Genomic DNA, 24,283 nt, shown 5'->3' with positions numbered 1-24,283 from the left:
AATGCTTTATCATGAGTTCCTAGGACTTTATTCCAATCTTAGATACAGACAATGCAAATTTTTTTAAAAAGGAAAATTTTAGACCCCTTATATATATGCTCATAGAAGCACATATTTTTAAGAAACACTGACCATCAGATTGTAATGTAAGATTAAAATAGTTCATAATTAAGTATTATTTATCCCCAGAATGAAAGGATGATTGAATATCAGAAAATATTTCAGTGTAATTGGCCACAAGTAAAAGCCAAGTTATGATTACTTTAACAGGTGCAGAAAATTATCTGCTATGAATCAACACATAGTATAACATGAGAAAAAGCAATTATAAAGACATTTCCTTGATGAAATACAGCATATTTTAAAGTTATTACTGTTAAGTGTAAAGGTTAAAAAACTTAATGAGTAAAATAAGTGTTTGAAATAAGTAAAATTACATTTATATAGAGCTTTAACATAACAATAAAGATCATTTGAACAGGAGTTCCCGTCATGGTTCAGTGGTTAATGAATCTGACTAGGAACCATGAGGTTGTGGATTTGATCTCTAGCCTTGCTCAGTGGGTTAAGGATCCAGCATTGCCATGAGCTGTGGTGTAGGTCACAGATGCGGCTTGGATACCGAGTTGCCGTGGCTGTGGTGTAAGCTAGCAGCTATTGCTCCAATTCAACCCCTAGCCTGGGAACCTCCATGTGCTACAGGTACAGCCCTAAAAAGACAAAAAAACAAAAAAGATCATTTGAATAGGTAAGAGCTCATGTTTTAAATCTAGAAGTTGATTCAATGATAAAGGAAACTCTTAATGTCTTAAAATTTTTGTTTTTAAAAGTTATTTCTACCACATAATAATCTAATAAATCAAGAAGTCAGTTATGAGCTTTTCTTCAAGACTTATATTATCATTGAATTATTTGCAAGTTCTCAATGTGTGGTAAACTGAGTCCTAAAATAAGTCATAGGTATCTGAGATTTACAAACACATAGTGAATGGTCATTGTAAATAAGGGGCCAAGAAACTTTCTCATTATTTTATAAAATTATTTTAATATTTGAAATATTAAAATAATATTATGAAGTCTTGTAACAAATTTTTTCACCATATAAAAAAATCATCTACCTTTTTTCCATGTATTAGTGATTCACGATTTAAATATTTGGAAGCCACTTTTTAAATTTCTGAAGTCAAGAGTTAAATATGTTGTGTATATCCTCATTTTTGCCCTTCTTTGCATTTGCACGTCTCTCTTAATGAGACCCCAGTATTTGAAATTTCATTGTTAGAAAATGTATTAATCAAAGGAGAAATCACTGTAGAATTTTGGGTTAGCTTTAAAGGAACTTCTCTAAATTCTATAGTATATCGAGAGATGGCCAGGCTTGGAACCGTCCCTAGATGGATGTAGAAACAGGCATGCCACCCTGAGTGCCATCCCTTTACTGTCCACTACTATCAGAGAACACTATTAAGAGCATGCTTAAGGGGAAAAGAAGTAACAAGAGGATAGGCACAGACTAAGGAATATAAGTGCAGGCCAGGGGAACATTTGTAATTTTTTGGCTACATCGTTTCCTCTGGTGCATCACCTCTGGCCCATGGTGTGCATCTGGGTGGGGCCCTGCTAATAAACTAAGTGCTCAAAGGCTAAACTGCCTTTGGTGGCAGAGTGCCAGAAGGATGGGAAAAGGGTGGGCACCTCAGTTCCATCATCAGAGCCCTGATAAGGTGGTTGTGGTTCCTGCTGAAGCCACCCCTGCTCCACCAACCTTCCCTTCAGTTGTGTGAATTCAGCCTTAAGTGATATGTGTTCATCTGCACAAACACAGTCTCTCTCTCTTTTTCTCGCTCTTTTTTTTTTTTTTTTTTTTTTGGTCTTTTTTGTCTTTTTTCTATTTCTTTGGGCCGCTCCCACGGCATATGGAGGTTCCCAGGCTAGGGGTCCAATCGGAGCTGTAGCTGCTGGCCTACGCCAGAGCCACAGCAACGCGGGATCCGAGCCGCGTCTGCAACCTACACCACAGCTCACGGCAACGCCGGATCGTTAACCCACTGAGCAAGGGCAGGGACCGAACCCGCAACCTCATGGTTCCTAGTCGGATTCGTCAACCACTGCTCCACGACGGGAACTCCTTCTCGCTCTTGTGTACACACACACAGCATTAGCTATATTGGGAGAGGCAAATGAGCAAAGTTTCATTCATAAGTAATTTTCTGCAAATCTAGTGTCTCGAAACTCAGAACATAGTTGGCCACCACATACAGCTGTGCAAGTTGTTCATTGCACAGAGACTACAATGCGAATGGGGCTCCCAAATCTGTGCAGTGCACAGTCTGCATGCACAATTGTACATGGCAGCCCTGTAGAGACTTTATAAATATTTATAATTTTGGTATGAAAAATAAGAGGCCTTGGCCATGTCGGCTAATCTGAGAGAGCAGGTTGGGAAAGAGTATGATGAGGCAGCAACGAGGAGGAGTAGCAATGAGAATGAAAGGAATCACTGTAAAAGCAGCAGCAAGTAATTCTCTTCCCAGTGCCTCAACCAAAGTGCCCTCTTCTCCCTGTGATGATGTTACGTTTTGACCCCTGGTGGGTTCTAGAGCACAAACCACAACAAAACCCTCAACATTCCATTCCACCTCTATTTTCTTACAATAGAAGTAATAAGATTCAGTGTTAAAAGATTCCATTTACTGACAACTTTTTGTGACACTGTCATGCCTGTCCTTTGTATCTATAGCGACTTATAATTGCAAAATATTACCTTTAGATTGTCTTACATGCTTTTTTTTCCCCCATTGGCCTTTTCTTTTTCTGTTTTATTTTCCTTTCCTTACATCCATTCCCCTGAGAAAGGGGGGGGGAGCAGATGAGACACAAGACTGAGAAAATTAGAAGAGGATCTGGCCAGAGAGGAGAGAGCCAGAAAATAGTGGGGGAAAGTGGAAGAGAGATCATTAGAATGGGGGGAAGTGAGGAAGAAAGAAAATGCCACAAACAGGAGAGAAAGAAGTCACAGAATGGTTAAGAACTTAATTGAATCTTAAATTCAATTGATGCTCTAACCTCCTCATCAAAAATATCTTTATTCTTTCCATTGGGGGCTATTTTTAAATTTCACAGTCCCCTTGTAAAGTTCTCCCACCATTTCTATTTTTATTCCTGGTTTCATAAACAGAGAATAAACCTGGCTGCTTAGGATTCCAAGGATTTGATTTGCAATGGTTAAGAGCAAAGTGGAAAAGAAAGATGGATGGGGCAGGAGAGGACACTCCCAGTATTTTGTAAGTGATTTTGCCCTGTCTTTTTTTCCCTGAATCTCTATCCTTTGTCTCATTTCTTTCCATCTTGGAAATCTACCTCAGGATCGTAGATAAGCCTATTGTTTGGGCTCAGTATAAAGCAATCAGCAAAGTTAAGGAGAATATAGCCTAGGAAGGTAAGAAATTGTGTCAAGAAAGGGGAGAGATGGACCCAGATCCACAGAGATGGGTTTAGCCTGGGCCCTGCCTCATAGCCTTTTCATAAAAACAGTACCTTTGAAGTGCCACTTTACCCAAAACGTCAGAAAGAAGAAAAAGTGTAATTCTTTCAAACTGCCGAGAGGTTGGAGAGATGAATCAGAGACCATGGTTCCCTTCTAGCCTTCCCCAGGAGCTGTGTGAAGGTGAATCTGATGGGATTCAAATTAACAGGGATTATTATTAACAAGGATTTGTTTTACTGCCATGGGAGCAGTTATTATTCTGGCTTCTGCCTAGAATAGAAATCAGATTTACCATCTCATTTTCAGTCTACATTCAGTCTAAATTCCACCAGACAGGGGATTAAGACTCTACTAATTTTTGCTTTTCCTGGGGTGGAGCGAGTTAAGTGTAAGTAAGAGAGTGTGAAAGGGGAAAAAAGAAGTGATTCAGAGCAGTGTGGCAAGGGGGAAAGAAATGCTAATCAGTGGGAAAACGGAAAAACTGTACAATCCTAAGCAAGGAAGAGTGAGAGGATACAGGAGAGCGAAGTGGAAAGAATGAGAAAGGACGTGAAAGAAAACAAACAGGGAAAATAATTAATACATTGTGAAAACCTCATGCCAAATTTGTATATTGTACTATCCTTGTGTTTTACCAAGTTCACAGTGGAATTTTGCTGCACATTTGCTCTATCTTTCCTAAAGCTCCTGATTTCCAGAGCCCCAATTCCAGCTGCCTGCTAAATTTCTAAAGCTGGGCCACCAGTACCACACACGAGCTAATAAAAATCATAACAGCGGAAAAGGCTTCGAGATGCTCGTCACACTGTCCTTCCCCACCCATATGCACACACATCTGATAGCTTTGGGAACTGAGGCACAGAGGGATTAAGAGTGACATGGGACGGGAAGTGCAGTTAGAACTCACACCTAAGGCTGTTGACTCTAGGTTCCGTGTTTAATAGCTGATTTCTGCACCTTGCCTTCCAGATTTTCTTCAGTTCCTTTTTCCAGCTTGTTTCATGGACTCACTACCTCCCTCATGCTGCCTCCCAAAGCTTGCCATCCTTAGTTTTGTTTTGGTAGTTCTGTTCTTCTTCTTCTTCTTTTTTTTTTTTTTTTTTTTTCTTTTCTAGGTCTTTTTAGGGCCTCACTCATGGCATATGGAGGTACCCAGGCTAAAGCTCAAATAGGAGCTGTAGCTGCCAGCCTTTGCCACAGCCACAGCAACACTGGATCCGAGCCACATCTGCGACCTACACCACAGCTCACAGTAACACCAGATCCTTAACCCACTGAGCAAGGCCAGGGATGGAACCTGCATCCTCATGGATATTAGTCAGATTTGTTTCCACTGAGCCACAACAGGAACTCCCCATATCCTTATTTTCATCTCACTGATTCTTACCTGGTCAAGGCTTTGGTACCCTTCACCTGGACTATTATAATGACTTTCTGCCTCTAGCCTCTTCCAGATTGTCTTAGAGATGGCACTCGGAGTAATACTAGTTTTGTCAATTCTTGGCCTTTCAGTGGCTCCTCTTTAACTACCAAGGAGTACTATCCAGACTCCTTAGTGTGGACTAAAACCCCCCAAATCTGGCTCCTGCCTTGTTCTCTGGCTGCATCTCTTAACTACTCCTAAATTGAATGTGAGCAGCACTGCCTCATCCCTTTAATTTTGCCCACACTGTTTCCCCTTTTCTAGCTCAGACTGCCTAATTCATAGAATTGTTCATGATTTTCTCTCGAGCTAAAATTAGGTTCTCCACTTTTCTCTTCAAGGGCCTATAACATTCCAACTTATGTTATTTGTGCACATGTCTTGAGGCCAGATAGTATGTCTTGTCATTTATTTTTAATCTCTTCCAGAGCCTGTCACAGTGCCTCATATATAATAGATAGGCACTGAATGCTTGTTCAGTTGAACAAAATTGAGTTTGTGCCAGAAGACAGGTGAAAGACTCAGTCATAAATAAGATGAAAATAAAAATATCAATGTCCTACATTAATTTGAAATTTCCATCGTTTAAATAAGGAGTGCTTCAGAATGAACAAAGAATGTACTAATTATATGCTAATGTACTAATTATGTATTAGTGACAAGGCTGTTGCTAGATTTATCCTTGCCTTTGAAAATAAGAGGAAATATTTGCCTATATTGAATATCTCTGGAATTTTTACAGATTTGATTTCTTTTTGAAATCAAATTTGGAATAGAAATTGATACATGAAAATTCTATATACTGTGAAGGACAATTTGCATTTTTCTTATAAACTAAGATAGCATTTTCCTACATTGTTCTCAAGTTCAATACTGTAGATCGGAGTATGGGTAATACCACATTGCAATGAAGTTCATCAGGTATTTTTGGACACTAAAGTCCAGGAAGAAGGCCCAGAGATAAATCTAATTTGTGTAAATACCTTTCCTGTAATAATTTAATACTTTAAAAAATGTTATTGAGGTAACATTTTTATAACACTATATGTTTCATATATACAACATTATATTTTATACTTCTACTTCTATATATCCTACCATTTATCCCTCCCTGCCAATCATTTGCTTTTTTTTTTGGTAGGACTCTTGCAACTGTGAATAAAATGCCTTCAAGTGTTTTCGGTATTTTTCTCCTCTTCATTTAAGTTCAGTGAAATGTGCTTCTGCGTTCCTTCCATGATGTTCTTTTATGCATGATTGGAACCGAGGCTTATTCTACACCCCCTCCAAGAGGTTAGACAGTAACTTAGAAGTGGGTCAGCAACAAGCATGTGGAGAGGTCTCCACCAGTGCCTGCATGACAACCTCCACTTAAAACCTCACTACAAAAAAACAAAACAAACAAGCAAAAAAAACAAAACAAAACAAAACAAAAAACTCTTTACCAGTTAAAGATCGTGAGGTGTGGGAACATATAAAGAAAAAAAAAAAATTTAAGTGGTGTTACCTGACAGCCAAGCAGAGGCCAAAGACATAAGCAGGAGAAGAGGGGCTAGGGATATTGGTTTTAGATTTACCAAGAAATTAAGTTCTGGATCACTTCCTTTCCAAATCAACAGGGATAAGAGGCCTACTGTGTTCAGGTTCTGCAAAACTAGCTGGGAGTGGTTCAGGTACAATGAGTTAGAGGTTCAGAGAACTGGAGTTCTCTGGTGGCCTAGAGGTTAAGGATCTGGTATCATCACTATTGCGGCTTGAGTCACTGCTGTGGGTTGGATTTGATCCCTGGCCTGGGAACTTCTGCATGCTGCAGACACAGCCAAAAAAAAAAAAAAAAAGATGGAGAGAGAGATTCAGGGAACTAAGAAACTCTACCAGCACAGAAAGAAGCAAAGTGATGCCTATCACTTGAAAGATAGCATAAGGATAGGCTTTGAGGAAGTTTCTGCAGAGTAGGACTCTCAGAATGGAGCAAAAGCAGGAAAGAGAATGCATCAAAACATCTTGCTGGATTCCTTTGCCCTTTACTCTGTTCTAGGACCCAGAGATGATTGCTTGATACCAGGGATCACAAAGAAATGTAGTGGAATTTGTTCCATACCTGAAGTGTCTGAATCAGTTCTCCTGCTCCTGTAAAAATAAACAGCACTTTTCAAAGTTTTGCCAGTGTAACCACAAATATTTAGAAAAGAATTACTAGGTACTAGATAACTGGTTATTCCGTAAGTACTTTGTAGGTAGTCATAAAACATATTTAGCAAGTGGAGTGCATTATTTATTATAACATAACTCAGAGTAAAATCACCTAAATTTCTGTAATATGCAAGCTATCCAAGCTGTTAAAGCCATAAAAATGAGTTGTACTAATTACATATAGTCTTTTGCTATTTTAACTATTACCTGGCACTCAATTGGACGGTAGGGATCCCTATCCTGCTACCTTTCCTGCCTCTGAGAACTCTTTTGGGGTTGAGAATGAAAGAAGTGAATTGATGCTGCTCAGGGGCTTACAGAGTCCACTGTGTGGGGAACATACGCTCCCCTAGACATGTGGGGTACTTTCTAGAATAGATGAGTGCCTGGGGCTGGAAGTTGGCCACCTTGCTAGCCCTTCATCACATTCTCTATGGCCCGCCTTGTTGGGAATCTTGCAGGTAAATAACAAACCCAATTATTTACTGAAGTTATTACATTTCTTAATGCAGTAAGTGGTTACAATGGTTAGGTGGCTAATATAGGAGACTAGCTGTCAGTTTTTCAGGCAATTTTGCTTTTAGAGTTGTCCTTGGATAAAGAAGTTTTCTGCATGCCTGATTTTTTTAAATGAATAACAATAATTAAAATACCTCTTTTTCTTTCTTTCTTTCTTTCTATCTTTCTTTCTTTCTTTCTTTCTTCCTTTCTTTCTTTCTTTCATTCCTTCTTTCTTTCTTTTTCTAGGGCTGCACATGCAGCAAATGGAATTTCCCAGGCTAGGGGTCCAATCAGAGCTGCAGCTGCTGGCCTGTACCACAGCCACAGCAACGCCAGATCCAAGCCAAGTCTTCAACCTACACCCCAGCTCCCAGCAACACCATATCCTTTACCCGGGCTGGGGATCAAATCTGCATCCTCATGGATACTAAGTAGTTGGGTAGTTACTGCTGAGCCACAAGGGGAACTCTGAAAATACTTATTTTCTTAACCTCATTGACATGCTAAAATATAAACTTAAGTCAGTTAATTTTTCACCAAATCTTTGTTTCTTGGCTGCATTTTCAAAACTATTTTGGAAGTATTGGGGTTTGAGTAAAGGGTTTCAGAAGAACAATTACCCTTAGATAAAATCTTCTCAGATAAATGTATGAAGATATAATTCTGATCCATTTATGGGGTTGGCAAATTCATGCAGTTCAAGTTCTGCAATGGATCTTTCCAAAGTAAAGGTTAAATTACTAATTTTCTGAGAAGTCTGCAAACAAGTGCTAATACAGCCTTTACCAAATAGGTCTGGTGATTTAAATAAGGGTGGGTCTAATAATAAAAGTTTTCAAGAGACGGAGAAATATCAAGTAAGTGTACTTAAAAAAAAAAAGTGCAAAGCAAAATTAAGCCTGTCATTACTCTCTTTAAAACAAAGAGTCATAGTAGTTGGAGTTCCTGTCGTGGCGCAGTGGTTAACAAATCCGACTAGAGAACCATGAGGTTGAGGGTTCGGTCCCTGCCCTTGCTCAGTGGGTTAAGGATCTGGTGTTGCCGTGAGCTGTGGTGTAGGTTGCAGACGTGGCTCAGATCCCGCGTTGCTGTGGCTCTGGCATAGGTGGGGGGCTACAGCTCCGATTGGACCCCTAGCCTGGGAACCTCCATATGCCGCGGGAGCGGCCCAAGAAATGGCAAAAAGATAAAAAAAAAAAAAAAGAGTCATAGTAGCACTACTGCCAAGTTATAAGAAGGAATGGAAATGCTTATAAAGTAAATCCTTCACTTATAAAGCACCCAGTGTGACATTATAGAAGTCTCCAGAGTCTTTCACTCATCTAGATTTAAAATTGCTCAATTTACATTTGAAAGGCCAGTGAAATCTGAGGACAGGATAATCAACAAGGGCATTGTGCAATTTTTTTTTCAATATTCCAAAGTACATGGTTAGAAAGTATGACTGAAATCCATGGTCCTGGAGGAGAAAAATATAGTAGAATTTATTTATTACTCTCACAGTGTCTTGACTTAATCCTACAAATGTCCCAGGAATAAGGCATCTGTGAATTCCATTCTGGTCTTTGATATTATTACAGCTTTCACTTATATAATTACATTTTCAGATTAGCTAGTAATTTTGTTCCTGATGTAAATAGACAATAGAATCTAATCTATGCTTGATTAAACTGGATGTAAAAGAATTACTTAGAACCAGAAATTTTTTGGGCTTTGTTGTCTATTTCTTTCTTTCTCTCCGATAGAGACTAATACAACTTTGAATGTGCAGATGATTTTTCATCCTAAAAATTAAGTTATCTTTACAGGTTTTAATATCGTTAAAAACTGTTAAGAGCTGATCTAGGGAGTTTCTGTGGTAGCTCAGTGGTTAACAAACCCCATTAGTATCCATGAGGACATGAATTTGATCCCTGGCCTCACTCAGTGGGTTAAGGATCTCGTGTTGCCATGAGCTGTGGTGTAGGTCACAGATGCGACTCGAGACTCGATCCTGCATTGCTGTGGCTGTAGCTGTGGTATAGGCCAGCAGCTGTAGCTCCAATTTGACCCCTAGCCTGGGAACTTCCATAAGTAGCAGGTGCGGCCCTAAAAAGACAAAAAGACAAAAAAAAAAAAAAAAAAAAAAAAGCACTAATCTAATGCTCAGAGGATTTTTAGGGTAGTAAGATTGTTCTGTGTGTAATGATGGATACATGTCAGTGCGCATGTGTCAAAACACTTGCAACACAAACAATGAACCTTAAACTAGGAACTATAGTTAATAATGTATCAATTTTGATAATTAATTGTAACAAATATACCACAATAATGCGAGGTGTTATTAACACCAGAAACATGGGAGCAGAGTGAGGAGGTGGCAGTTGGGTGGGTAGGTGCATGGGGCTCTCTGTACTATCTGCTCAATTATTCTGTAAATCTAAAACTGTTTTTTTAAAATAAAAAAAATTAAGTTATTTATTTATTTATTTATTTATTTATTTATTAACTGCACTCTATACATATGGAAGTTCCCTGGCCAGGGATTGAAGCTGAGCTGCAACTGTGACCTATGCCACATCTACAGCCATGCTGGATTCTTAACCCACTGCACCAAGCCAGGGACTGAACCAGAGACACTGCAGAGACAATGCTGGATCCTTAACTGCATCACAGTGGGAACTTCTGATAAAGTTTATTATTTTTCAAAGTTTCTTTTTAAAGTCACTAAAAACTGGGAGTTCCCTTCGTGGCTCAGTGGTTAGTGGACCTGATTAGGATCCATAATGATGAGGGTTTGATCCCTGGCCTTGCTCAGTGGGTTAAGGATCCGGTGTTGCCTTCCAAATGCAGTGGGTGCTGCCCTAAAAATAAATAAAGGTACTAAAAACTAGTCCAGTGCTTCAGGGCATCTATTATGTGCAAAATGGCAAGGAATAAAGTTGAAATGATTTAAACAGGTAACATTGTTGATTTTGAATTGTTTCTGAAGCCTTAGACAAGGGCATGAATGAAATAAAGCAGAAGGAACATGTCAGAGGGATCAGATGTGATTAATTATTATTTAGGACAAATTGTTAGATTGGATAGATTCATTTTTATCTAATTTATTTTTCAGAAATATTTATGCTTTTCTATGAAAGTTATACTCATGTGTTGCAAAAGATACATTTCCTTTTTCCTTTTTAGGGCCATACCCACGGCATATGGAGGTTCCTAGGCCAGGGGTCGAATCAGAGGTGCAGCTGCCAGCCTATACCACAGCCAGGACAAAACCAGATTCGAGCAGCAAGGTTGAACCAAATGTGAATAGTTGAGTTGACTAGGTCATCATTCAATCACATTGTACGTATGGCTAAGAATCTTCAGTAACAAACGCCCAGGGGCAGGGACTTTAAAGCAAGGACCTACTTCTATCCCCCTCCCTTTTTTTTTGGTCTTTTTGCCATTTCTTGGCTGGCTCCCGCGGTATATGGAGGTTCCCAGACTAAGGGTCGAATCGGAGCTGTAGCCACCGGCCTACACCAGAGCCACAGCAACGTGGGATCCAAGCCACGTCTGCAACCTACACCACAGCTCACAGTGACACGGATCCTCAACCCAGTGAGCAAGGGCAGGGACCGAACCCGCAACCTCATGGTTCCTAGTGGGATTGTTAACCACTGTGCCATGACGGGAACTTGCCTCCCCTACTTATATACTTTGTGTCTTAGCATCACTCGTCATTTCTCTGCCTCACGTACCTGGATTCTTCAGCCTTGAGAGCTGTGCTTTTAGAGTCTGTTGTCTTTATTTCGGAGGGTCTGTTGCTCATCTCCGTGGCTTTATTCATCTCATTTTCTTCTGGAGCCAAAGTTGTTTGAATGCATCTTTCACCTTCGAAAGTCAGCGTTAGGTTCGAGATGGTGACATGTTTTGAGGAGTCTCGAAACTCATTTCTACTTTTTGTATCTCGTAGACACCCAGGCTTCAGAATGGTTTCCGTTTTGTCCTTTGAAAATAACAAGCAGTGGCAAATCAGGTAACAGAAGAGCATCATACAGACATTATTTATGGATCAGTAATCCTTTCACTCATGTTTACTGAGTGCCCTTGAATGCAGATGATGAGGGGATGAGGCTTGGATTAGGCTGTTGAGATGAGCCCGGCGGGCACTGGCAGCTAGCATGGCACACTCTGAAGCTCATGTGGTCAGGGACACCAATGTCACCTCACACAAGAAAATTAGTACTTAATTACAGAACTTCCTCTCTCTGAATTGGAGAGAAAGGAAGGTTTTCTAGAAACGCCTTGCCACCTGCTTCCCCATCCAAAGTTGCTCTTGAGTTAAGAGAATCTAATAGGTGACAGGAGTTGGAGGTTCATAGCAATACTAAAGATTTTGTTTTTCAAAACACTGAGAACTTATACCTAAAACTTTTTTTTTTCTATTGTCTTTTCAGGGCTGCACCTGCGGCATATGGAGGTTCCCAGGCTAAGGGTTGAATTGGAGCTGTAGCTGCTGGCCTACACCACAGCTACAGCAACGCGGGATCTGAGCCGCATTTTTGACCTACACCATAGCTCATGGCATTGGATCCTTAACCCAATGAGCGAGGCCAGGGATCGAACCCTCATCCTCATGGATACTAGTTGGGTTCGTTATCCACTGAGCCCCGACGGGAACACCTAAAATTTATGACCCTAAACTCTCTCCCCTTCTCCCAATGTCCTGTTGATTCACTACCTCTCCAGCGCTCCCTGCTTCCCTCAGAATCTCAGGCTTCAGAGCAATAGGCCCGCCAGTCTTAATTTAGACGCTTGTTCTAACATTCCTCACATCTGCACCTCCTTCCTTTGTCATTTCCTAGTCCATCACCTCTGTGACTTTCCTGGAAAATAATGCAGTACTCTTCCTTAAAGATAAATCTTTTTTTTCCCCTGATAATGAAAGTAATATATATTCACCATAGACTATTTTGAAAATCCTAAAAGATATAACATGAAAGGGAGAAAATTATTGCCTGCTTGATGACACAGGCCAGAAATAACCACTATGGCCCATTTCATTCTGGTCCTTTTGTCCATTTATTTTGAATGTGTTGCTTTGTGATCATATGGCAGTTCTGTTGCCCACATTTTTGCTTAATGATTTATTATTACAATTTCCCCCATATTAAAAATTATGGGAGTTCCCGTCGTGGCGCAGTGGTTAACAAATCCGACTAGGCTGCGGGTTTGATCCCTGGCCTCGCTCAGTGTGTTAAGATCTGGCGTTGCTGTGGCTGTGGCGTAGGCCTGTGGCTACAGCTCTGATTGGACCCTAGCCTGGGAACCTCCATATGCTACAGGAGTGGCCCTAGAAAAGACACATACACACAAAATTATGTAAAGCTACTTGAATTTTTCTAATTTATCATAGGAAGAAGAAAATTCAGAAACATGAAGAAAACACAAATTGCTTATAAGCCTGCAGTCTAGACATAAACTACTATTAACACTGTGACTTTTCCCCTCCTGTTGTCTGTGTGTGTACATGCATTTTATGTGATACACATAAATTCATCACTTTTCACTTGGCTTTATATCATAAACTTTTTTCCAAGTAAAGAAAAATTCTCCAACTTCAGTGGCCCCAGAGTAGTCATACGTCTAACAAATATTTACTGAGTGTCTTTGATCCTGCCAGTCACTATGGTTGCTCCTGAAAGAGAGAAACATGGCACCTGCCCTTTTTAGATTTATATTCATTTAGCCATTTCCTTGGGGTGGACATTTAGGTTACCTCTGTATTTTCATTTTTATAAACATGGTATAGATGTGGTGGATTAACATCTTTCTAGCTAAATCCTCATTCCTATTGGTGATCAATTCCTTAAGAAAGATTCCTAACAGTGGAATCACTGTGTCAAAGGGTGGCAACATGTCTGGGGTCTTGATTCATAAGGATTTTAAAGACGGTTGTTCCAATTCGCACCCTACCATGAATCTATACAAATTCCAACGGGACCTCACTTTTACTAACACTGACTGCTTTTTACCCTTTCTTTCTTTTTTTTTTTGCTTTTTAGGGCCTGCACCCACAGCATATGGAGGTTCCCAGGCTAGGGGTCCAATCAGAGCTGCAGCCACTGGCCTATACCACAGCTCACAACAACGCCAGATCCTTAACCCAATGAGCGAGGCCAGGGATCAAACCTGCATCCTCATGGATCCTAGTCGGGTTCGTTAACCACAACCACTTAGCCACAAAGGGAACTCCTGGTTTTTTTTTTTTTTGTTGTTGTTGTTGTTGTTCTTTTAACTAATAGTTTTATAGGTGAAATTTTTTTAAGTTTGCATTTTTTTGATTACTAGTGAGGTTAAACTTTCCCAGTAAATATATTAGTGGGCTGTTTCTTCTTCCGCCCAAAGCCCATCTTTGCCCTCTGCCATTTTTATATCGTGGGCCCTATGGAAGTTTCTCAGCAGCACTCCACACACCAATCCCTTTTCCTACAATCTATCCTGCTGTCAGAGTAATCTTTCAGAAACACAGCTCCTTCACTCCCTTACACAGAGAGTTTCTGTGGCTCAGATTTGCCCAAGGGCAGAGTCTACACTTCTTATTTTGGCTTTCAAGGTTTACAGGCAATTCTATACCCTCATATTTTCCACATATATTAGGCTCCAGCCAAACTGAACTATTCTTGGATATGGCTCTGTGATTTTCCACTTGCCGGCCCTTTCTAAAGCTACTCACTTCTTTTGGTATTTTATTTTCCCATTTCCACCCTCACTTTTAATTCTTGAAATGTCACCCCATCCATCCCCAGGGTGCATCATGCTTTTGTATACATTTAAACCTTAAAATAGCCCTTACATGATATTAATATCCTCATTTTAGGGTCGAGGAAACTGAGGCTCAGGCAGGGTCAGTGACTTGGCCAAACTAATGGGCAGTGGAGCAGGATTCTACCTCAGGGTTTCTGATTGCAAAGTTCTTTCCATCCCACCGTAGCTTTCGGATACAGGGTTAAGTTTTGTGCTAAGAATGGTTACTGCCTATTTCAGGAGATATCTTATAACTCCTTTATACGAGGACTCAGCTTGGATCTCTCTCTCTCTCTTTTACTTTCCTTTTTACGGCTGCACCTGCAGCATATGGACGTTCCTGGGTCAGGGGTTGAATCAGAGCTGCAGTTGAGGCCTACGCCCCTGCCACATGGGATCCATGCCACACCTTTGATCTATGCCTCTGCTAGCAGCAACGCCAAATCCTTAACCCACCAAGTGAGGCCAGGGATTGAACCCACATCCTCACAGAGACAACACTGGGTCCTTATCCCTCTGAGCCACAGTGAGAACTCCCAGATCTCATTATTAAAGTTAGATGACTCAGAGCAAATTCCATAGCATTTTGATAACTGATGTCAGGTAGCTAACCAAAAAGAGGGACCTTGGTTATCACTCTCATTCTTGATGATTAGAGAATGAAAATCTTCCATGTCACATACCTTTTCCTCTTGCTTGGCCCTGAGTATGTCATCATTCTCAAACACCACTGTGACCCCTGAGCCCCCTGTGGCATCACAGAGGTCTGTGACTTCTGTGACTTCTGTGACAATTCTTATATCTGGGGCCTCTGTGATCTCATTTTCTGGAACATCTGTAACATCGGTGACGTCGGTGACGTCCGTGAATTCTGAGAAATCAGTGCTTTCTATGGGGTCTGAACATGTGTGCAGGTGCGAGGCCTGCATAGCTGTGAAGGCTGCAATATCCATGATGTCCACGGAGCCTGTGATGTCGGTGCTATTTGTGATTTCCGAGAGGCTGGAGACTTCCGACACTTTGGAAGCTTTGGCTTTCTCCTGATTCAAGAGGGAGATGAGTTCCACCCACTGACAAAATAGCGTGTCTTGTTTGCAGGCCGGGGCGCAGAGCTGTAGGTAGTAGGCTCGGCCACTCACCAGCTTTACTTTGATGCGCATATTCTCAGCGTCATGCACAGAAAGAGTCACAAACTGCAGAGGGAGAAACCTGCAGACAAATGCAAATATCTGGAGGCTTGACTGGAAACCACCACAAGACCGTTCCTTTCATAGCAGTTTAAGGAATGAGACTCAAAGGCATGGGGGAGGGGCAGGCTTGGGATGGGGCAGGACCTTCTTGTGGCCACCAGGTTCCCAGGTCTGGTTCTTAGCTTCTGAGGCTCAAAACTTTGATTTTCAGTACAAGTAATCAGGCTCCTGAGGGGCCCCTCACCTAAGTCATACTCCTGAGACTCTGATGAACTAAAATATCAGAGTAGCAACTACTTACTGTTTATTCAAGGAAAAGTCGTCTCATTTAGTTAATCTTTCAAGGTTGAGATTGAGCGACGTTAGTGATTTGCTCTGGGTCATACAGCAAGTTGGTGGCTTGAGACCAGAGAGCCGACTCTGATGGAAGTTGGGATGGTGGGGGGGGAGGGGCATGTTCTAGGGAGGCATTTTGTTTTTATTTCTTTTTTAGAGTCCCACCCTTGGCATGTGAAGTTCCCAGGCTTGGAGTCCAATCGGAGCTGCCAGCCTACGCCATAGCCACAGCAACACCAGATCTGAGCCATGCCTGTGACCTACACCACAGCTCACGGCAACTCTGGATCCTTCACCCACTGAGCAAGGCCAGGGATCGAACCCGCATCCTCACTCAGCCACAACGGGAACTCCTAGGGAGGCATTTTATTGTGAGCCTTCGGTTCCTGTTCCTTAGGTTTAACTTTGGAAAGTGAATTGCCTGTTTGACCCCCAGGTTGTCACACCATCTCCCCAGACTTTGAGGATGTGACTCCTTCTGCAGCAGGGAGTGCAAGTGAGATGCTCCCTGGGGGCACGTGTCACCTGTGTTTCTACTCCCAGCTCCCTGGGGCGGGGGCGGGGGGGGAGCAGCATATTATGTGGAAGATCTTAACCTCTTTCCTTTGTTCTCACCTGGTGAGCACCAGTTTCTCTGAAGAAGGAGATGTCAGAAGACTTTCAAACAGGGGTTCGGAGTCCTTCTGGGCGGCAGGTGTCAGATGTGCCAGCAGCATCACATTGGGGATCTTGTGGGTGGGACTGGAAGAGCAGATGCCCACAGTCACCCAGTTGGCTCGATTATGCAGGTAAATGGATTCACCTCTCCTGTTGACCTAAGGCAGAGAACAGGAAGAGGAGTTTTTTGATAAAGTACATGGCCCTGGAGTTCCCACTGTGGCTCAGTGGAAACAAATCTGACTAGTACTCATGAGGATGTGTGTTTGATCTCTGGCCTCGCTCATTGGGTTAAGGATCCGGTGTTGCTGTGAGCTCTGATCTGGTGTTGCTGTGAGCTCGAATCTGGCATTGCTGTGGCTGTGGTGTAGGCCAGCAGCAACAGCTCCGATTAGACCCGTAGCCTGGGAACCTCCATACACCACAGGTGCGCCCCTAAAAAGACAAAAGACAAATGGTGAGCTCATTCCCGTGAGATGGGATTGCTTTCAGTAGGGGCATGTGACCCATGCCAGGCTAATGAGACTCTAGTAGGGGCACCCTGGTGGCTCTGGAAAAGGGTCTCAGCCTCACAGAGTTGCAAGGATGAGACGAATCCCTTCCATTGCTGGCAGCTGACATGTCCTGTTTGCATGTGATGTTCTCAAGGGAGCTACTTTGAGGTTGATGGAGGAAAAAGAGAGGACCCAGGTCCCTGACGAGCCCCCTTGAGTAAGCTGATGTCCCATAGACCTTTCTCTCTACCTGGGATAATTGTTGTTCTTTTTCTTTTCCTTTTTTCCTTTTTAGGGCCATACCATTGGCATATGGAGTTTCCCAGGCTAGGGGTCAATCAGAGCTGTAGCTGCTGGCCAACACCACAGCCACAGCAACTCAGGGATCCGAGCCACATCTGGGACCTACACTATAGCTCACAACAACTCCAGATCCCTGATCCACTGAGTGAGGCCAGGGATTGAACCTGCATCCTCATGGATACTAGTTGGATTCATTTCTACTGCAGCACAACAGGAACTCCCTGTTCTTTTTCACTTACACTTGAGTTAGGAACCTTGGTAACTTGCTGCCAAAGACATACTAACCACAAGAGGTTCGGTGCATTGAAGAGAATAATTTATCCAGTTATGACCTGGGGCGAAATCTGGTTTATAAAATCCTGAGTGCTTACCCCAGAGCTCACAAATGGTTATTTGAAAAAGTGCAGAAGAAATGTGAAAGATATGGGAGTTCCCATCGTGGTACAGCAGAAATGCATCCAACTAGGAACCGTGAAGTTGTGGGTTCGATCCCCGGCCTTGCTCAGTGGGTTAAGGATCTGGAATTGCCGTGAGCTGTGGTGTAGGTTGCAGACGCGGCTTAGATCCCGAGTTGCTGTGGCTCTGGGGAAGGCCGGTGGCCACAGCTCCCATTAGACCCCTAGTCTGGGAACCTCCATATGCTGCGGGTGTGGCCCTAAAAAGACCAAAAAAAAAAAATGTGAACGATACAATAAAAAGAAGTAGGAAAGAAGCACACAGAAGGTAAAGTACATCAAATCATAAATCAGGGCTTATCGCATGCATCCCGGGGCACGACTTGAACATTAGTGTTCTTCAAGCCTTGCCTCCCTCCTACAGTGTCTGGGGGTGAGGGGCTCTCCCATCCGTGCAGAGAACACGTGTATGAAGATGAAGGCATGTCTGTTGTCTTCCCTGTCACCCCTTTCTAGAATCAGCTGAGTTGCTGCTTGAATGGCTGTGTTCTGTGTTAGATGTGAGTGTGTCATTTCCATGAAGTTAAAAGTCATTTCCATGAAGTTAAAGAGTATGGCCCACATCGCTTCCCTCATTTCCTCATCTTTTTTTTTTTGGGGGGGGGTCTGAGTATTTTAATGTTCAATGTTTAGAGGAAAGTGAGAACTTCTCTCAAATGCACTGCAGTGTGGTTTCAGTCATAATGTTAGTACATTTTTAGGAGAAGGAAACTTTTCTTCCTGACATAAAGGGGCAGTTACAGTTTACCTTTAGAGCTAAGAACGAAAATGCATTTAAATCCCTAGTTGCGTCAGGACTGTTCTTTAAATGTCTCCTAAGTCTAGGAAAGGAGTTATCTGAAAGCTTTCCTGGGGCAGGATATTCTAAAAATGACTATAATCCTTTTGCATAATTTTGGGGAGATTATGTTAGCATGACAATTACAGTGGAGCTGGGAGAGAATTCCTAGGGAAGAGTTTGTGGAGAAAATTTGAAATGAATTTTCCTTTTACGTGATAATGACTTTAGGTTGTTTGAATTTCCCAAACGCTTCCCTTTATGTGTCTTTCCCAAACACATCCCCTTGCCACAATCTTTTCCATTTTTTTTGAGAAAATTAATTACTAAAGTTATTAGAACTTAATTCAGGGCTCGACTACTATTTACCTGGATAAAATTGCTTTCTAATATGGGAGGAGACACAAAGGGGGCGTACTCTCCTCCATCCAACATATTTTGAAGCTCTCCTGGATCCTGGGAGTCTGGGATGCAGATGTCGTCTTCCTCATTGATCCTCGTGGCAGACTTCCTGTTATTCTTCTTCATTGTGCTTATGTAAAAACCTCAGAACATCGAGGAAACAGAAGTACAATGAACAGAGGGACAGAGAAAATGTAATGTGATAATTAAGTTGCCTCCCTTACTCATTAATTCATATTTTATCAACATCTGTGATATGCCAGGCACTGTGCTGGACACGGGAGATCTGTCTGGACAAGGCTGATACAAGATGCCTGCCTTCCTGCAGGTTACACTCTCTGGGGAAACAGAGAGTAAACAAGGGAGAGAAAAAAAAAAAAAAGATGTTGGATGATAAGGGCTGCAAAGACCCTGGATGAGATCCATGTGATAAAAAAGTGCCTGGGGTATAGGGCTGGCAACAGGCATTTTAATTAGGCTGGTTAGGGGAGGCTTCATAACATACCCCAAACCATTATTTTCAACCTTCCTAATTGGGGGTACCACTATCCTTCCCACAATGCAGTGTTCCCAAGTCCTTTTTCCCACATAGGGAATCAAAACAATCAGAATGGTGGATGTCTATCTAATCACTGACAGCTCTTCATCCTCTGCTTTGTCTGGGTCTCTCTCTAGAAACTACTCTAACAGACAACAGTGTCTCTACATCATTGAAGTTCACCTTTCATCCACCAGAAATCTCAGAATTCCAAGAAGGGAACAAGGCCCAGGATGCAATTCTATTCAAACCTTCAAAAGACCAGCCTTCCCTCATCACAAACTCCATGCCAGTGAGAGGAAGCATCCTTAATGGGCAAGCAGTGAGTCCTGTAACTTATTTCCACCTTTCTCAGAGATCCTTTTTATTCTTTTCCTAGCCAAGCTAGAGGGTAGTAGCAAACACGTCTTGTCTCTGTCCCAGCCAGGGTGTGGGGTGCAGAGATCACTGCTGCCTGGCATCCTGTGAGAGTGACTCTGGCAATTCTCATCAGACCTTCCAGTGGTGACAATGCAATGCCCCTTCAGTGCATCTTACACATCAGCAACTTAGCAAAAGTTGGAGTTCCCGTTGTGGCTCATTGGTTAACGAATCTGACTAGGAACCATGAGGTTGTGGGTTTGATCCCTGGCCTCGCTCAGTGGGTTAAGGATCTGGTGTTGCCATGAGTTGTGGTGTAGGTTGCACACGCAGCTCAGATCTGGCGTTGCTGTGGCTGTGGCGTAGGCCGGTGGCTACAGCTCCGATTCGACCTCTTGCCTGGGAACCTGCATATGCCATGGGTGCAGCCCTAGAAAAAACAAAAAAGACAAAACAAACAAACAATTTAGCAAAAGTAAAATGAGTCAAGAGTATAAGCTTTACATGCAAGATCTCATTTGCTTCTAAAAGCTATGCAGTAGCATCATTAAGATGCTTGTTTTGGAGCTCTCTTGTGTGCAGTGGATTAAAGATTCAGTGTTGTCACTGCAGCAGCTTGGGTCACTGCTGTCATGCGGGTTTGATCCCTGGCCTGGGAACTTCACCTGCCATGGGTGTGGCCAAAAAAATAAAAGGTCGGAGGGGAAAGGAGCTCATTTTATGCACCCTGAGGCTTGGAGAGGGAAAGTCACTTACCTGAGGTCACACAGTTTTAAGTCTCCACACGGTGTTTCAGACCCTCATAGTCTGATTAGAGGAGCTTACGCTCTGGCCTAAGGTTCAGTCCTGTGTTGAGTGCTTGGGAAGATGGATGTGAGAGCCGGCAAGAGTGAGGCAGCTCAGGATAGATCAGGATGGATGGGAAAGAGGAAGAGGACAGAACCAAGGACAATAGAAAGTGCTGCCCCCTTCTTCCTCTTCCCTTCCCTTCCTGAATAATTGAGTATTTAATCCATTAGCTGGGAGAAAGAGGGGCAGGACTCCTCACTGAGGGGCAATGAGGAGCCACAGAACCCAAGGGAGGAAGAGGGCATCTATTGCTAGGAGAGGGTGCAGCCCAGTGTAAGATTTCAGAGCCAAGCAGCAGGAGGGGGGGCCTCAGAGGGAGAGAGGATGGCGGGAGAGATAGGCAATCGGTTCATAAAGGGGAATCAATCCTAACAAAACATGAGACCCTGAGACTCTTATAAATTACAAGTTTGATGAGGAAAGAATATTCCCATAGTCAGAGTACCTCTTACCAACATATTTATCAAAGGGAAAAAAGTAAGTTTACAGTGAAGAAACTAGGCAGGTGCCATCTCAAAGAAGTGATGAATGAACACTATCAGTCATGGGAAAAATCAAAATGATGCACCACCTTACAGGATGCAGTGAGATGCACACAGCATCGTTCTGTGCTATTCCTCCCAGAGATGCATGATCTGAATCCAATTATTAGGAAACATCAGACAGATCCAAACTGAGAGACAGTCTACAGCATAACCAGCCTGTGATCTTAAAAAATGTCAATGTAATGAAAGCCAAGGAAAGAGTATAGAACTGTTCCAGCCTGAAGGAGGCTAAAGAGACATGACAGTAATTCTCAACTGGATCCTTCAGCCATGTAAGCCATTATTGGGACAACTGGCAAACACTGAATGGAGTCTCAGGATGAGATGGTGGTAATAGGCAATGCTCACATCCTGGTTTTGATGGTTATATTTTGGCTATGTGGGAGAATGTCCTTGATTGAATTTGGGGATCATAGGTCATCAAGTTGGCAAATTATTCTCAAAAGATTCAGGGGAAAAAGTCTTTGTGTTGTACTTAAAATATTTCTGTGAGTTTATGATTGTTTAAAAATTTTGATGGAAATAATAATAATACTAGAAAAGAGGAAGTAAAAGAAGCATTGACCAGAAGATGGATGAGTTGAGTGTTTGGCCATGGGTGCTAAAGGCTGGATGCCCAGGAGAGAACTTTCAACAGCAGTGAGAGAATCCTCACAGCGATTGGATGGTAGGAAAAAGGCACCTAATGGCCTGTTGTCATGTACTTTTTCTCTCCTCCATGACTTATCCAGCAGGACAAGGCATTTATTTCATCATCGCTGGGTGGCTGAGAGACAGTGAAGTTGCTTTAGAGAATCAGAGGACACAGCAGGTGCTGAAAACACCAGATGGATTCTTTGGGCCATAAAGACACAGTGATCTCCTGGAATATGACAAGAAAGCATGAGAAAAGGGCTCTCACGAGATGAGAGCAACGCATGATGGAGGAAGGAAAGTAACGTCAGAGTCTTTTGGGTCAGAGATGCCAGCAACATCACAGCACCCATCCGCCCTTCAGTTCCCAGAATAGCTGTGATTTCTTACACTTTTGCCCTCAGCTGTAACGCTCTCCTATCAGTTCACGTGTTCCCTCCCCAGGTCTGGAAAAGGGCCGGTCCCTGCAAGTGATGTCTTTGATATAATGGCTTTCCCAGAAGAGGAGAAGAGAAAAGACTGGAAAGTGAAGTAAATTGAAAGGGGGGGGGTGCGGAGAAAGGGAGGGAGAGACCAGGGAGGGGGCACAGGTGATTATGTAGCCCCACCCCCCCCCCGGTCCCCTCCCCTCCCCCCACCCCATACGCACTGTCACCTCTTACCTCAACTCAGGGCCAAGCCACAGTTTTCTTTTGGAGACCAAGTCTTTAACTCACTTCAGCTTGGGCTTCCTCCTTTTCATGATGAAGTCTTTTGTGAAGGAAACAAAAAAAGGAAAAGAAAGTGTATTCAAAGGAAGACAATTTCACTATTACTCCTCATTTTCCTTTCACTCCTGAGGTCCACGCCTTAGGAAGGCGTCCTCTAACTACACTGGGTCGGCGAAGTGGTCAGAGGGCTGCCGTCTGTATGTGAGCTGAGCTGTTGTTATTGGTTCCAGGAATGGTTTTTGGTGAACAGAACCAGATAATCCCGAGTCCATAGATCATAACTGGCCAAACAGATGACATCTTGGGCTCCCATAGCCAATGGGGATATTTGACAATGTGACAAGAAGTAATACAGACTCAAATAACCACTGTGCCATGGAGGGGCCTAAGAAGCCTGGGGTTTTTTCTTCCTATAAAAAGCCAGAGTAGCCTATGCCACTCTCTCACTTCCCAGCTGGTAGTTGCGTCTGTGTATATACTGGCATATGCTCATGCCCACTGTTTTGTCACTTGTCTGTAGTTCTCACACCACATGGTGGTTGCAGTCACTATAAACAATCTTTTTCCTCTCCATAAAATTTGGAGTTAACTCCTTCAGGAACACCTGAACCAGGTGAACCACAGCTCTAATTGCTCTCAGAACTCAAGTGCTGGAAGGCACTTCCTCTCTGTGTGCTCTGCTGTGCTTTTTTTTTTTTTTTTTTTTTTTTTTTGGTCTTTTTGTCTTTTTAGAGCCGCACCCACGGCATATGGAGGTTCCCAGGCTAGGGGTATAATCAGAGCTGTCGCCATTGGCCTACACCAGAGCCACAGCAATGTGGGATCTGAGCCACATCTGAGACCTACACGATAGCTCATGGCAATGCCCAATCCTTAACCCACAGAGCAAGACCAGGGATCGACCATGCATCCTCGTGAATACTAGTCGGGTTGGTTAACAGCTGAACCACTATGGGAACTCCCCTGCTGTGCTTTCTTGTGGGAAGATCACAGAAGAACAGCCTGACCGCCCGCTCACTGCACCCTGCCCTCTCAGCCAATGAGCAACCCTTACAGGAATATTGTTATTAATTTCAATAATTCGAATGACTCTAATTTAAGCCGGGCTTTTACAGATAGTTTTGTAGCCATATCCGCAACCTACGCCCCAGCTCATGGCAACACCAGATGGCTGACCCAATAAGAGAGGCCAGGGATCGAACCCACAACCTCATGGATTCGACTGCACTGCGCCACTATGGGAACCCCATCATAATCTTATTTTAGAACATTTTCATCATTATCCATGGATAAATTTTTAGTCAGGATAAATGAACATGACTAATGCATTTAAGTCTCTCTTGTGTCCCCCTGTGACTGTTACATGTCAGAGAAGGGTGTGAACATGGCCTTTATGTTGAGAAGTCAGAGCAGAGATATGTTGCAAGGGAATTTTGCAATAATGTTATTCCTACTGATAAGCTGAACATTTGTAGATTCTATATAAATATTTAAAAAGTAAAAAGCTTATTTATGCATATTCTTTATGAAAGTTCATACGGTCTTACTTTACTCCAATTACATGTGCAGTATGTCTACAATATGGAACTCAAATAAAAAGTAAATTTTAGTATTAAAAATAACTTAATCACATTAAAAGGCCAATGCATGTATGGAAT

At 42.5% G+C, this 24,283-nt stretch overlaps 1 protein-coding gene across 1 annotated transcript; it reads right to left on the bottom strand.

Annotated features, from left to right (window-relative positions):
* On the bottom strand, positions 6,037-23,317 carry FAM71D (family with sequence similarity 71 member D). The gene is made up of 6 exons (XM_021099388.1): positions 22,578-23,317; positions 18,958-19,133; positions 16,517-16,716; positions 15,059-15,584; positions 11,327-11,574; positions 6,037-7,040 (listed from the first exon to the last, which is right to left on the bottom strand). The coding sequence occupies exons 2-6, from the start codon at positions 19,114-19,116 to the stop codon at positions 6,935-6,937; spliced, it is 1,239 nt and encodes a 412-aa protein (XP_020955047.1). The 5' UTR covers positions 19,117-19,133; positions 22,578-23,317; the 3' UTR covers positions 6,037-6,934.

This window comes from Sus scrofa, chromosome 7 (assembly GCF_000003025.6).
Source record: "Sus scrofa isolate TJ Tabasco breed Duroc chromosome 7, Sscrofa11.1, whole genome shotgun sequence".
NCBI lineage: Eukaryota > Metazoa > Chordata > Mammalia > Artiodactyla > Suidae > Sus > Sus scrofa.
The sequence above is the reverse complement of the archived record's forward strand: the minus strand, read 5'-3'. Positions and strand labels throughout refer to the sequence as shown.

Excerpts from the sequence above, each read along its gene's own strand:
- FAM71D (XM_021099388.1), bottom strand. The coding sequence starts at position 19,116 with ATGAAGAAGAATAACAGGAAGTCTGCCACGAGGATCAATGAGGAAGAC. Across the intron at positions 15,585-16,516 it reads GAGAAACTGGTGCTCACCAG|GTTTCTCCCTCTGCAGTTTG; the intron begins GTGAGAACAAAG and ends ATTTGTCTGCAG. Across the intron at positions 7,041-11,326 it reads CTCAAGGCTGAAGAATCCAG|GAGCAGGAGAACTGATTCAG; the intron begins GTACGTGAGGCA and ends TTATTTTTACAG.